General features: G+C 34.8%; 1 protein-coding gene across 3 annotated transcripts in view; it reads left to right on the top strand.

Moving 5' to 3' along the window:
- LOC138189975 (probable serine/threonine-protein kinase dyrk2) overlaps window positions 1-14,716 on the top strand; it is a 267,046-nt gene that overhangs the window by 160,517 nt on the left and 91,813 nt on the right. The window contains exon 3 of one of the 3 annotated variants that reach the window (XM_069132328.1): window positions 5,569-5,619. The exons of the other annotated variants lie outside the window; for them this stretch is intronic. Coding sequence (XP_068988429.1) covers window positions 5,569-5,619 — 51 coding nt within the window. The remainder of the gene's footprint in view (window positions 1-5,568; window positions 5,620-14,716) is intronic. 3 annotated transcript variants of the gene reach the window in all.

Genomic DNA, 14,716 nt, shown 5'->3' with positions numbered 1-14,716 from the left:
TTCACGCTTTTCGCTCGGATATTCGTATACGACTCTCGATTGATACGAGTTGCATTTCGAAAGACTGTCTGGACTCTCTTGCACAATAGTTTACTGTATAATTAATAATATTGGTAAAGCGATATGCTACGAGTTTGTAGGTTATAGACTTTGATTAAGTGATGGAAGTTTATTTATATTTTAGCATTGACTGGATAGCTTGATTTGAATAAGAAAACTACTTTATAGAGGATTTGTAATTGATCAGATTTACGTATAAAGTTTCAACTGTTTTATTACCAAAACTTGTTACTGTCATACGCTGTAAGAGAATCGATCGTTATTAATGTCTTGTAAAATTTCATTAATAGAGTTATTAATGTGCTTAATTAGTTTACTCGTGCAAGAGAGTCCTGGTAATCGTTAGCATAATTTTGGATCAAAAAGCATAAAAATGGAGAAAAATAGTAAGCTGATCTACTAAAGTGTTTATCGAATTATTTTTACTTTATGATGGGAAAATTTCATATTCATGCTCTCTTTTTCAGATTCAATTTCATATTCTGATCTTTTATTTTATTTATTTATTTTATTTGATCGTCGTATTTACAATCTAGTTGAATCCTGTAATCGAGACAAGAAAATAATATATTTGATTATTGGTACTGATACCATTCTACAAACCGAAATGAATAAATCATTCGATGTGTTTAAACGAATCTTCGTTCGGTAAAGATCGATGAGGAAAATAGTACGTAATTAGTTGTTTACCACGAAAGCCATCCCCGACACAACAAACAAGTAGGAAACGCACGTTGTATGACCGAAGCCAATCCGCACCGGACGCATAATGAAGTTCCTGGTGAAATACTACGACTTCCTAACCGTCAAGTTTTCCACGGTGAGGCTTCAACTGCAGATGAAACTGTAGGCTACACTTTAGCGTTCAAGTTGTGAGTTGTTGGCACAGTGTGTCGGATCAACGCGATTGTTTCGTGATTTATTATACTTGCTCTGACTTTTTGATTGAAATATTCGCACCTCTTGAAACTATTGCTGTCGTAATCGCTATATTAGCGTTGACACGGTTCTTTTCAAATGAATTAATTTCAACTGATAGAATAACGATTCTTGTTATTTGTTATACTATTAGTGCTCTTCGTAAATTATTCCGATTATTAAACATAATCGATGATTATTAATTGTGTAAAATTTTTATTCGAGAAGTTGCGAATACTTCTGTAACCTATCAAATGCATTCGTAGTTGATTTATTCGCATTGCACGCATCGTAGAATAAAATGGCATGGCTGATAATTACAAAAGAGCTTGTTAATACTTGAATTTTATGCAACGGTTAGTATTTTGAGTAGATTCACCAATCGTCGAAAAAGACAATAGAAATTCGGTTATAGAAAAATTGGTAATTGTATAAAATAAATTAGTTATGAATATTTAACGAAGTTCATTTTGTCCAGTTTGAGAGATTGTTTCGAAGTACCTGCTAGTATACTTCAACTTTCTAATCAAACGTTCGTGCAAATATTCTGTATATATTTAGTTAAAAGGAATGTTTGACTCCTATGCATCGTAAATAACACTGTCACCAGCAGATCGTAGAGAAAACAGTTAAATCAATACGTAGCTAAAGTATTTGAAGCCCATTATTACCTACTATTTATTCAAGTAAAAACTATCTTCCAATTTTTTTCACCGCACGATATTAGATGCTACAATTTTACCTGTCATATAACAAAATGAAATACGATTCATACAACCTGTCTTATTCTTCGAGCGTTTTATTAATTAATTCGCTTTCCAAAAACCAGTGAAAGCGTTATCTTCTCGATACGACGAACTGTCTTAGTAGCTGCAGAAAAGTTTCAAGGATACCTTACCAAGAGATATCGAGTTGAACATGTTTCTCTCGACTTTCGTGGTGCTGTTATCGCGAACCCTAATAAAGCAACAAGAAGAAACGACGCAAAGGAAATTCGAATTTTATTAAAAAGATCGTTGACAAGCCGACGTTATCGATAATTAGCCGCGCAAGAGGAGGCGACCGATAATGACGCACCCGCAATACGCCACGACCTTTCCGACGTTTCCATGAAAGAATGGCATTATTGTCGACGAAGTTAGTACCGCGAAGGGCACCCTCCCCTTGCCCAGTTTCATTTTGCAAACGATAATTGGATAATTCTGTGAATCAGCTGAACACGACGATGCGATCCCTATTTATCAGGGTCAAGAAATTGTTCACACATAAAAGCGCGCAGATGTGTGGTAAAAGCAGTGTTAGAAAATGTTTACGAATAATCGAAGATTGCTACTAATTGCTGTTAATCATTCGCCTGATTTATGGCGTAGATCGATGTTTTACTGCTCGAGAAGTTTTACCGTAAAGAAGAATACGTTGTTGTATGATTTTTCTTTCTCTCAGTAGGGGAGTTACTGTTTATGGAAAATTCAGAGCGGATAGGAAATATCGAATTGTGTAGTTTCAGTTACTTTGATGTCGATTTGATGATGGTATATATAATTACTAGAACTCTTTTGCTTAATAATTTACTGATTGGCGATATTGATAATCGATGAGTAACAAGTTGCAGGTTTGAGATTTCTCTCGTACAATTTTGCAATTTTTATGTTACAAAATTTTGTTTGTAGAATTTCATTCCTTCTTACTGATACTTTGTAATTAACGATTTATAAAATGCCGCTAATAATATTAGTTCAATTGTGCAGGAGAGCCTAGGTGTGTTACAGGTTTAGAAAACAGCATATTGTTACATCAATGGTTTATAGACTACGTAACATAGTATTATGCAATAATTAATACAATAATTAATATATTACTATCCTGATAGTCTATGAAAAAAACGTGTATTAACCAGAATCTAATACAACGCTACGTCAATTATATGCGAAAAAAATATAGTAAAATGTATGTTAAGATACACTATATTGGACGATGACTAGCCAATGACGTATTGGAATGTTAATGACTTATGAACGGCAAAATACTACGTCAACTGCAACCATAACGTGTTGCTATGCAACGTAGTCTCGTCTCATGACAGTGGTAATAAAATTTCAGAACATTTCCTATAACATACACGGTGTACTCGTAAAAGGTGTATACAAGCATTCGAATACTTTCGTAAGCCTGTGTACGTAGTCGTACGTCAGCTGTGAAAGCGCTAATAATCCAATCGTCGTTAATTATCCAGTTCGCCAAGCTCGTAGCATTCACGATAACAGTTTTCACCAATCGAATGAGACGTTGGTTTTCCGATTCAATCGCCCAATGGGACGACGTTTATTTAATCCTTGCTCCAACAAGATCATTATACGAAACCAGCCCCTTTCACCAGTCGCGCCACGGTCGAGCCATCACGAGTGAAAAATTCTCATTCATTTTTAGAAGCTATAAAATGACTACAGACTTGGCGAGCGATAAAGAAAGAAGGAAAATCTCGCGATCGCGATGAACCATGGCTGAGGCGTTTTAATCGGCCGATTGTCGAGATGACTTGCGAGAATCTGCGTTTACTTGGCGAGAATCTATCGTTAATCGGCTGTCAATTTGCAAACAAACGAGCGGTGATCGGTAAAAAAGATCATGAGACGCTCGTTAAGCTTTCGCTTCGAGCTAATATAATATTCGCGTTCGGCGTGCGTGTGGCTTTCGTAAACGAGAAAGGAGATATTTTTCCGTAATGCCTGATCGATAAAACTCCGATACGTATGTGTTTCTGATGTTTCATTGCACAAGCCAATTATTCAGGGAAGTTATCGCTTACGTGACCTTTTGATCGAAACCGTTCGTCACGAGTAATTTCAGCATCTTAAAATTGTTCATTTTTAGTGAGAAGTTCATTCTTTGTTACGCTGATTATTCGCGAATCGATACTTGGACGAAGCTTGTTTTTAACGATGGACATATATACACATTCGATTCTATGCTCTTAAAACATAGTTTTGTACTTTGAAAATTCTTCGAAAGAAATATCTGTACATGAATACTTTTTATTAGGATATTGATTTTATTTATTTATTGATTGACATTATGATTTATGCTTTAGATTAAGTATAGAATTAAAATGAAAAACCAAATTACACGGTGAAAAATTATCTGCTGTACGATCAATATCATTTGGAAAATTCGCGATTCGTACCTCTGATCTTGAAAAAAAAAACTGTTCATATTTCTTCGTTCGAGCAAACTTCGTTCGAGCTCATGAAATTGGTTTAAATAGGATCAAAGTCAAATATAGTATGGTAGGATGATTTTCATATCAGTCAGAATGTTTTGAAAGCATATGGTTGAAATTGATTGAGCTCGGTCATAAAACAAATCGCAAGGCAAGAGAGTTAAAGAAGATGAGGCCTGTCGGAGTCGGTTCCGCTCGTATTCTCCGTCAATTTGTTTCGTGGCGAAGGTTTTATCGAGACATCCATTATTCTTCGGTGGCAGAGGCTCAAAGAGCGCGCGGGAAACGACAAAGACCCAATGAACTTTATCAAGCGTGCACGGTGTGGAGTGCAGTGACACGTCGATGCAATTTGTCAGTCGTTGCACCGTGGTCTTCTCTATGAAAATTATCCGACTGGAACGTAGCCAATAAAACAGCCGTGGAAAAGTTTCGTGGCCATCAAAACCAGTATCCAACATGGATGCTATAAAATGGAACCAAAGATATTTTGTTTTCTTTATTCTCAACTGAACCTCTTCTTAAGTCTTAGGTCAGGTGTTTTGTTAACGACAAAGTTAGTAATTAATAGTTAGATAGATACATAGATGGTAGATATTTAATAGTAAAATAAGGATAAAATGAGGTTGTACGCGTGGGCAGATTAACGTGTGTGTAGAGGATTAAGCGAGAATGCAAGGCAATAGGGAAAATAATTGTAAACCGAGTTCCTTACTGTTTATTAAATGATACAGTAATGTGGTATATGTAAAGTAAAATGAAATTTTGTTGAACAAATCAATGTTTTCGGAAATTTATAAAACTCAATTTATGATTTCAACTGATTTCCTGATGATTTAGACTTGTTAGAGTGGTTGATGAAACAGAATTTTCGAAATAAAAACCGAATAAAAATTAGGAAAATTGAATGAAAGTAAATAAATATCATGAGAATTCGTTTGCATAACAGTGAAAGATACGTGTTTCTAAGTAACGTAGGAATTTCAATTCTATTTACTTACTCGTGTGTTAAATAACAAGTATGAATGAAGTTGTGAATTTGCAACGTAAACGTTTACTCCATAAATTTGTCATTTTTTGATGTAGAAAGTTTGTTTGACTGCGTAGAATGTCACTCGGTAATAAATTTCATTCCACGTGACAAATGTACTTCGTAACTTTTCGCTCTTTTATTACGTAGCTGAAATTCGTTTTTTTTTCTTTCTTGTTATATCACTCTTTTTACTGTACTATGTTTTATTTCTCACGAATGCTTCTAACATTACACAAAAGTTATATTTACATGCAGCTAATGATCGTGCTGTTACGAAATTATTTAATTCACAATAGAGCAATTGATCAATCGATTAATGGTTTTATTCTCTTTGTTTCAGGTGAGTAGGCGCTCCCAAGAACGTGCATCTCTCTACCAAGAGACAGGGAGGGTGAGTTAACTTGAGTTGAAACTATAGTGACATAACTTAACTTTATCATTCTACCTCCACATTATAGAATTTGGAGAAAAAGAATCTGCCATTTCCTTTAATTTACTTAATTCAAATCATCCAACAATTACAAAGTCTATATTACAATTTTTAATTGTATTTTTTAATAATTTAATAATTGCAATTTTTAATAATTTGATTCATCGATTCCTTATCTCTGTGTAATTCTAGATTTCAAGAGAATAATCTCTTTATTCATTATTTTCTTCTCCTATGATTTCAAAAGCATCGATGAATTATAATATCAAAATATCAAGACTTTTTAAACACGAAAGAACTAAAAATTTTACTTTGTCGGGTTTAAATTATCAAGATATTAATTTCTCGATAATTCCATCACTTCAACCAAAATTCTCATCGAAGATCAATTGTACAATTACGTTTATCTGTATGTAATTATGTAATAACGTTATAATAATATCAATTAATCAGTAGCGGTTAAATAGACTATTATTTGTTTCCAAATACTTTACATATTACATCGACATACTATAGCGAAAAGAATACGAGTCTAACATCGATAAATTATACTCAAGAAATTTCACCGAATGAATTTCTTCGCTCGTTGTGTTTCCATGCAAAATAGTTTTCAAAGATCTCGAGTGTCTTGTACATTTGAGAACCACTATCTTTCCGCTGACATACGCGTACGTACACAATGTGTTCCACCTACGTAGGAAAATGTCGATACAAGCCTGTTTGATTATCATGCATGTTGCGTTACATGGGACAGGAAGGGCTTTTTAATAATACCTTCGTGTTCGTTCGACACGTATCCGTTCACGGATGCGACGAAACGTTTATCGAAACATCGTGTTCGTATTGTACAGGGTGAAATTGAATATAAATAGGAATACGTTGCTGGATTAATTGCGTCGTTTCTCCCTTCTACTTTCATTTTTCTTTTTTTTTCTTTTTACAGTGAACTACAGACACACATTAGATAAGTTTCGTTGATAGTAGTTAATTTTTGGGAGAGACGTTAAGGGGAATTGGAAGGGGTAACGTTTCAATTAGAGAACAGAGAACAATTTAAATTATGCGTTTCTTTTTATTGAATATGTTACGATGTAATGAGGTGAACAGAATTGGTATCGTTTCACTTATGGAAGAGAAACGAGTATTTCGAGTAGTTACGCGGTCTGATGAACCTTCCAATAATTTCCGTGTTGTTCTTTTTTTTATTTCAGTTTTTCTTTTTCTTTTATTTTAATTTGAATAGATTAAGATTGACGTTCTGAAGTAATTTAACAATACTTCTTATATCTTACTGACTTTATATTTTATTATATTCCTAGAAAAATATGAAATAATGGAATAATTAAATGAAATTTAATTAGATTAGATTAGATTAACAATCTGTAACAGAAATTTTGTTTATTTATGAGAGAGAAAGATTATGTAGAGATTACATGTAATTTGATATAATTTGTCACTTTAATCCGTAATCTAGAAACTAATAATCGTTATAACGGGAGAGGTCGTTTGACTTCGCTATAACGCTAGTAAAAAGTTCAACAAATTGAATTATCCAGATCTACAGCAAATAGAATAAAATTTAGGAATTATAGTCCTGTATACATAGTCCAAATATATACCTGTATTTATAACTTAAAGTCACATGGCAATATGGAAGATTAAATTTCTCCCACTTTCGAGGAAAATTCTGATCACGCGCCAAGTACTTAAATAAAGAAAGTCGCGAAGAGAAAATAAAAGAAGGAGAAAAGAGAAAAAGTGTCATTGTCAAAAAATAGATGGTAAACCGAAAAGATGTTCACTTGGCTGCTCTCCTGGGAAATGCACCTTCCGAACGTAAATCGTTCTCTCGATCGAGTCGTTCGCTTTTAAATGATCAAGCAGACGAAGAAGTGCATCTCGAACGATTGTCCGATTGAACTCGAATGGGCTTGGGTGAATTTTAAAATCGTCTCGCGTAACTTGCCGTGGATCACGGCTCGTGTTTATGGCAGTCACGTAATTTCGTTGCATTACTCCGGCGGCGGAACGAGAGTCGCGCTAACGAAGACGAATCAATTATGTAAGCAACTGGGTCAGAAAAGTTCACGGTCAATTTCGCCCGTGGGATTGCGAGTACACAGAGACGGCCGTGATCGTGCAAGTAACTGGATCCTTGATACTCTGCCCGCGAAACTAAATGATTCGATTCCTTGAACCTCGTCCCCTTCAAGTGCCTCTGAATGTCTTTCCACGAAAGCCGAGCTTCGATTTGTTTTATTGGAACGACTGTTCGTTTTCTGCTGGTCTATTTTTGACACGACTTGTGCTAATATATGGGTGACCCAAGATACGTGAAGAGAAAGGATTTGGTAATGGTATAGAGATATTCTCTCATTCTATATGCGAGCGAGATGAACCTGAGGGATATAGATGTGTAGAGATAAAAGAGAGGAAAAGAAGGAAGGCAAAAATGTGTAAGGTTTAACAGATCGAGAAATTGAAATGTCATGTGCTGTAAGTATCAAAAAAGAACATTTATTTTTTGGTGGGAAAGGATGCGAATTTAATGGGGAATAAGAGAAAAAGTTATAGATACTAGAATAATATAGTTTCACGATTTTATTTGTAATTTTTATATTAGAACAGTGATTAGCGGAACGATTGGTTTATCAGAATGTCAATTACGGGAAACTTTGAGGATGGCTTATTTTTATTCGAGGGTTTTTATTTTTCTTTGATATTAATATTTATATAGTAGTTTAAAATAAATCATCTCCTTTGACATAGAAACGAGATTGTTCGACTATTCGAACAATATATGTCGTAAGAAGTTCGAATAGTCAACTGTATTAACAATTTTTATGTTACCACGATGGAAACAGAATGACACGACAAGAAATGATAAAGATAATGATAATTTACATTACTTCGGACTTTGTCGATAATCATCCCGGTCCATTTATGTATATATTTTTCATATTCACAGAAGCTTAATGTCTCCAGTTAGAAATATGCATCTGCCTGATTTCCATGTGAAAGCATTTTATTGTCTTACAATAATCGTATTCGCAAAGGAATGGAAATGAATCGAACCCTTGGGCACCTTTGTCAAAGTTCTCCTTGTGAAACTTGCATCGATAATTAATTCAAGACTATTGGCAGCAAGACCATTCCTTGCATAAATCATCGGTATCGATAAACCGACTACAGTAACGCGAAAATAATCGAGTTGAAAGTTTCTCAGAGTTTCGAGCGACCGCACAGTGCGGCATTTGAATGAGGATTCGAGACAAAAAATTAAAATTCGCGGGCCAAGTACCCAGACAACGTCCGCACGTTCGCAGGCAACATGCACGCGTTCGCAGGCAACGTCCGAACGTTCGCAGGCAACGTCCAAACGTTCGCAGGCAACGTCCAAACGTTCGCAGGCAACGTCCAAACGTTCGCAGGCAACGTCGCATGTTCGCAGGCAACGTCCGCGGGTTCGCAGGCAACGTCCGCGGGTTCGCAGGCAACGTCCGCGGGTTCGCAGGCACGTTTGCACGTTCTCATGTTCCACAGTGCGGCATTTGAATGAGAATTTAGGCCAAAGGTAAAAAATGCATACAATGTGAAATTTCTCTGAAATTTGATATTAGGAGATCCGACGCGAGATATTAGAGGATTTGGCTCAGTTTAAATATCTTTATTATTTATTTCTTTATCTAACCACACACACGGTTACTTTTAAGTAAATAGTACAGATGCCAGGAACAATTTTGCCATATTTTCATAAGTGTCATGCAGAAATCATTTACTCTCCCTTCCATTTCGTCAGATACTGTGGTAAAATTTAGCAAAGAACAGAGTTTTTGTATAACTTTTAAGATTTTTTTGGAATAAGTGTAATTAGAAATACACTCTTCGATCAAATTACGATTACGGATAGATTTCGCTAAAGAAACAAACAATATTCAGTATAGTAGTTTGCAGCAGGGAAAAATTTTCACAACAATGTAATGCAATACCTTCTTGACATAAAACAAACAAAATTACAGGATAATTTGAAACGCTTTTTTTTATTGTACTTTAAAGAAAGAACGAAATTTTTAAATTGGAAATTAAATTTATGCATATCTTTGTTCAGATTCTCTATATTCAATGTGTAACACTGTTTAACAAGATTTGGCAAACAAGAATGTATAATGGATGAGCGAGCTAATTTTCAAGTGATGAGATTTTCATGTATAAACGATTTTTAGTAATCCTCTATCGATTTTTGAGGAAATTATTCTTTACATTTATATTACTTGTTTATAGACTTATAATATCATCGGATAATAAGATCAAAATCGAACAATGATTATTTCGATTTTACTAAATTGCATGTCGCGCTGTGAATCGTCGTAATAAAGGCGTTTCAGGATTTTCCAACGGAGAATATGTCGCTCTTTAGCGAAGGATACTTCCTGTTTTTACAGTTACGATAAATTCTGTCACACGCTTATCTTCGTTTCCTGTCGGTGGTTTTCTTGTCTACGCTCGAAATATGCGAAAGATAAAACTAGGTAGCCGATATCAATCGTGTTTTCCTTTGGTTCGTAGCCAAGCTCGCCACTTAACGGAAGAATCTTCCGCACGTTTCATCGTGTATAATCTATTCGGTTTATAGTGTGTGTAATTTAACGTGATTTAGAGGAAAAGTACGCGTAGGAAGTTTCGTTAAAATTTTATTCAGTTTTATTCAATTTTAGCTGAGCTTGGATCGTGTCATTGCGCTTAACGAAATATCTTTCGCGCGTTTCACTCGTATAATCGACATATAATAACCAGTATAATTCAATTTATAGAGGTAATTACCGTAATTTAGAGGTAATGTGTGTAGGTAGTTTGATTAAAAATTTTACTCAATTTTATATGGCGTTACGATGAGTTGTTATGTTTAATGGAAAATCTTCCTCGCGTTGTACGATGTAAAATTCGGGCTACGAAAATAATTATCGGAAATTTGATTGAACGGTGATTTCGAATAAAATTGTTTAGGAGATCTGATCGAAATTTTATTCAATCTTATGTATCTATCTGAGTTTGGTTCATTGAAAGAGTTCGTTTGATTGAATTTTTTACCTACGATAGAATTAAACTACTATAGAATAAAACTAGTAAGAATTCACGATCACGGCAAAATTACCGTGGTACTAATTATTATAATGTACCTTCCCTATAAATAGAGTTCGGATAAACGAAGCTCTATTTACTCGTATAGTATAGTTGATGCATCAAGTATTGTTTGATGCGGCAAATATAGTGGCCATGGGTGTCTTGTCACGAGAAGTCAAAGTTACTTAAAGTTTACGAGGAAATCGATTGATCATTGATGAGAGGTCAATAACGAGTTGTGTGATTAAAGATTGCGGTTATGAGATCGATTATGGTCTTATCATAGGAAATCAAGGACATTTGCAGATTATCGAGGTCATGACAAATTTAGGACAAGGTCATTCAAAGATTAAAAGAAGATGGCCAGGTCACGTCGAAAAGGAATGAGAACGGTTGAAGGTCATCCAGGTCATCGAAATTTTTGGGGTAAAAGATCGAGGTCATTTAAAGCTTAAAGAAGATCGTCGAGGTCATGAAAAATGTAAGTTATATTGAAAGTTGTGCTGGTCCATGAAGATTATATTGCAAGAGTTCAAGATTACTTTAAAGATAAAAGAGATATTTGTCAACATCGTGTCGTAAGAATTTAAGGACGCTTGAAAATGAACGAAAGTTAGTTATTATTCGTTACTGTATTAATGAAATTCAAGGAAGCATACAAGTTCATTGTGAACATAAAGTTCGCTTAGAAATTGGATTTTACAGTGCAATCGTTCTACAATACGTCGTTAGGAAGATAACGACATAATTACAAGTATGCAGCATGAAAGCATGTCTGGATTTTTTTATGGAAATTGTTGATGTAAACGAAACATTCTCGCGATTTAGTATTTTCATTTACTTGGTATTATGATAGTACTTTTCTTAAAGAATGCGGATATTAAAATTCAGAGGATTGCATTCTATTTTAAAGTGGATGGTTTCAGAGTCACGATATCTCGCAGTGATCTAGTGCGATTTATGAATCCAACATAGTTTACAACCATCTTAAATATTTCGTTACAATATTAAACGTAGCATGTCGTGTTTATTTTTATAATTTATTTTTGCTATCAACGGAGATATTTATTTTTCGTGGATGTTTGATATAACTGATAACCCACACAGTAACTGTTTAATTTTTTTAAAGAATAATCTCATATATCGTTTGTCTCATGAACTTACAAACTCAGTGTTCCTATACGTAATAAGTGATCGCGAACGAATTATTAATATTACGTTGTATAATTAGCAAATGTGTATTGATTAAAGATATTCTATATCCGATGTGTAGTAGTCGTATGCTGCTTCTACCACTTACATAATTAATTTAAAACGACGAACTCTAATGCGGCGTTCGCGTGTTATCTGCATGTTTACATGTACTTTACTTTTTTTCAACGAACAACACAAATTTACAAACTTACATTTCTAAAAACTAGTTAAATAAAGCAAAATTTATTAAAAGGTTGTCTTTATTTCTTTAAACACATTGATCAATATTAACCACAAAATAAATGTTTTGAACACATTGCAAATCTGAAAATTAAAAAATTTGAATTTTGAAAATTGAATGAGTCTTCGAAGATATAAATTTATTCTTAGATATATTATCGAGATATTAAACTTTAATTTTCATCACGTTTTTCCGATTTACATACCTTTCAAAAAATCAATAACAGGTGTACATAACATTCTAACAGTTGTTTGACATACTTCAAGGAATAAATATAAAACAGGATGTGCCAAGAATCGTAGCAATCGCTATTGCAGTTGCCTGTAAAAGGAGACTGTTACCAATCGAAATCACGGTTTTATCCGCGATCGATATCGTTTGTAAATAACTGACACGGTGAGTTAGTGGCAGCGGAACTCCGTGTTTAATCGATTGTTTTTAGAGCGCAATAATGAGCGTGTCTGATTAAGGCATCGACGCGACGCTGACAGTATCTTTGCTAGGCTCATGCATTCCCTCACTTATTCTCACGCCTATCGAACGGTAGCGAATACAAATGTTTTCTATTTGAACAAGCAACGAGGAAAGTGACAGTAGCAACGCAAGGATATCGAAGATCGCGTTTCTTACAGTTGTCGATAAATAAAAAGACGTCGATTTGCAAAATAATCGTACGCATATGCATACTACCTTTAATTATTCGAACGACGTCAGTCGTTTTTTGAATAATTTAAATTTAAAAAAACAATTCAATTAGCAATATGTGTATTCAAAAATATTTATTGCCCATAATAAATCGTACGTGATAACTACATTGCGGATATTTATGCAAATTCGTGTTTATATGGTGGTGACTAATGAAAAGATAAAAAGTTTACATCGCCAGTCATACAAAATATTTCCTCGTCGAAGGAGGCTTTTCTCGCTCGAATCCAAATCACGATTTCATTTTGTTCAACAATTATACCGTAATTACCAACGTCTCCCTAAACCGTCGCTAATTCGCTGTACAGCTAAACGCTGCTTTCTACTCCGACTCGAAGAAACCACACCAACATTCCGATAGTAAGAACGTTTAATAAATCCGGCGAAGTGAAATCTGAATCGAACCTAATCGCCTTCCGATACACGCATATTCAAATTTCTATTCGATACTATTCAATTTCCTGAAACGTAAGGCAACCCAACTGCAATCTCGTTAATACATCTATCGAGAACTTCTTTCGTTTCTTGATATATAATTGCGGTTCGATGCTTTACGATTTCTTGGGTGCTCCATCGCCCATTTGGCTATAACAACGAGACGGCGATCGATCGTGTGAAAAGAAGGTGTGCCGGCTCGATTCCATGTCAATTATTCCCGGTGTCAACCTATTAATTAACACCCGTGTCCTGTAACTTTCTCTGGCGGGTCGTGATTGTTCGAGAGGCTCGAGAGGTTCGACAGAACCACCGCTAAAGCGGAACCGTTTGGTTCACTGAAATGGGTCGTCGCATGCCCGTCCCGCGAATTAATTAGCGGTCGAACAGGAAGAACGTCGCCGCCTAATTTGGCAAAGACGTCTAACGAGCGGTGTTTAAAGTGATGAATGGGCAGATGATGGTCCTTGATTAGGGGCTTAGGTGCAGCGGATGTTGGAAATTTGGATTTTTGCGGTGAAGTTTAACGCTTTGCGATCCTAAGTAGCATTAGCGTCTATTTTCGTTCGCTTTTAGCGAACGTAAGATAGATTTGTTGTATCAAAGTTTAGTCGTTTCTAATTCGATCTTTTCTAAGAAATAGATATATTGTTAGTAGACTGCGAATTTTTATACAAATTCATATTTTTCAGAACTCAAAAATGATTGTAATAGTATAATACATAGCAGTATAATCATAAAAATAATAAATAATATAATTGAAAATATAAAATCTCTGGTGGAAAATCGTTTCATCTGCCCAAGTGTTATCAGGGGCGCTGTACTGTGAATATTTTGTATATTTTTTCATATTATACTTCATATATACAGGGTGGTTGGTAACTGGTTGTACAAGCGGAAAAGGGGTGATTCTACGCGAAAAAAGAAGTCGAAAATATAGAATAAAAATTTTTCGTTTGAGGCTTTGTTTTCGAGAAAATCGACTTTGAATTTTCGCTCGGTACGCGTGCACTTTATCACGTCTCGTTATAACGGATCTCACTGTAGATCGTTGTCTCGATGGAAAAATTTAAAAAAAAAAAATTAAAAAAAATGTTTATTCTATATTTTCGACTTCTTTTTTCGCGTAGAATCACCCCCTTTTCGCTTGTACCACCAGTTACCAACCACCCTGTATACATATTATATTTCATATTTTATATTCTGAGGAATTTTGTACTTCTAAATTTCCTGTAAATGCATTTTTCCTATAAATGCAATTCGAAGTCTAGTTGTTAATTACGACTGCTACAGTCAAATTACAGAAAGCCATTTTGCGGTGACGTTTGAAGAGAATTAAGATTGATTTCCGATCGTCGATAT

Source organism: Bombus flavifrons, chromosome 2, assembly GCF_040668555.2.
Source record: "Bombus flavifrons isolate JBK064 chromosome 2, iyBomFlav1_principal, whole genome shotgun sequence".
In the NCBI taxonomy this organism is placed as follows: Eukaryota; Metazoa; Arthropoda; class Insecta; order Hymenoptera; family Apidae; genus Bombus; species Bombus flavifrons.
This window is presented reverse-complemented; position numbering and strand designations above follow the sequence as displayed.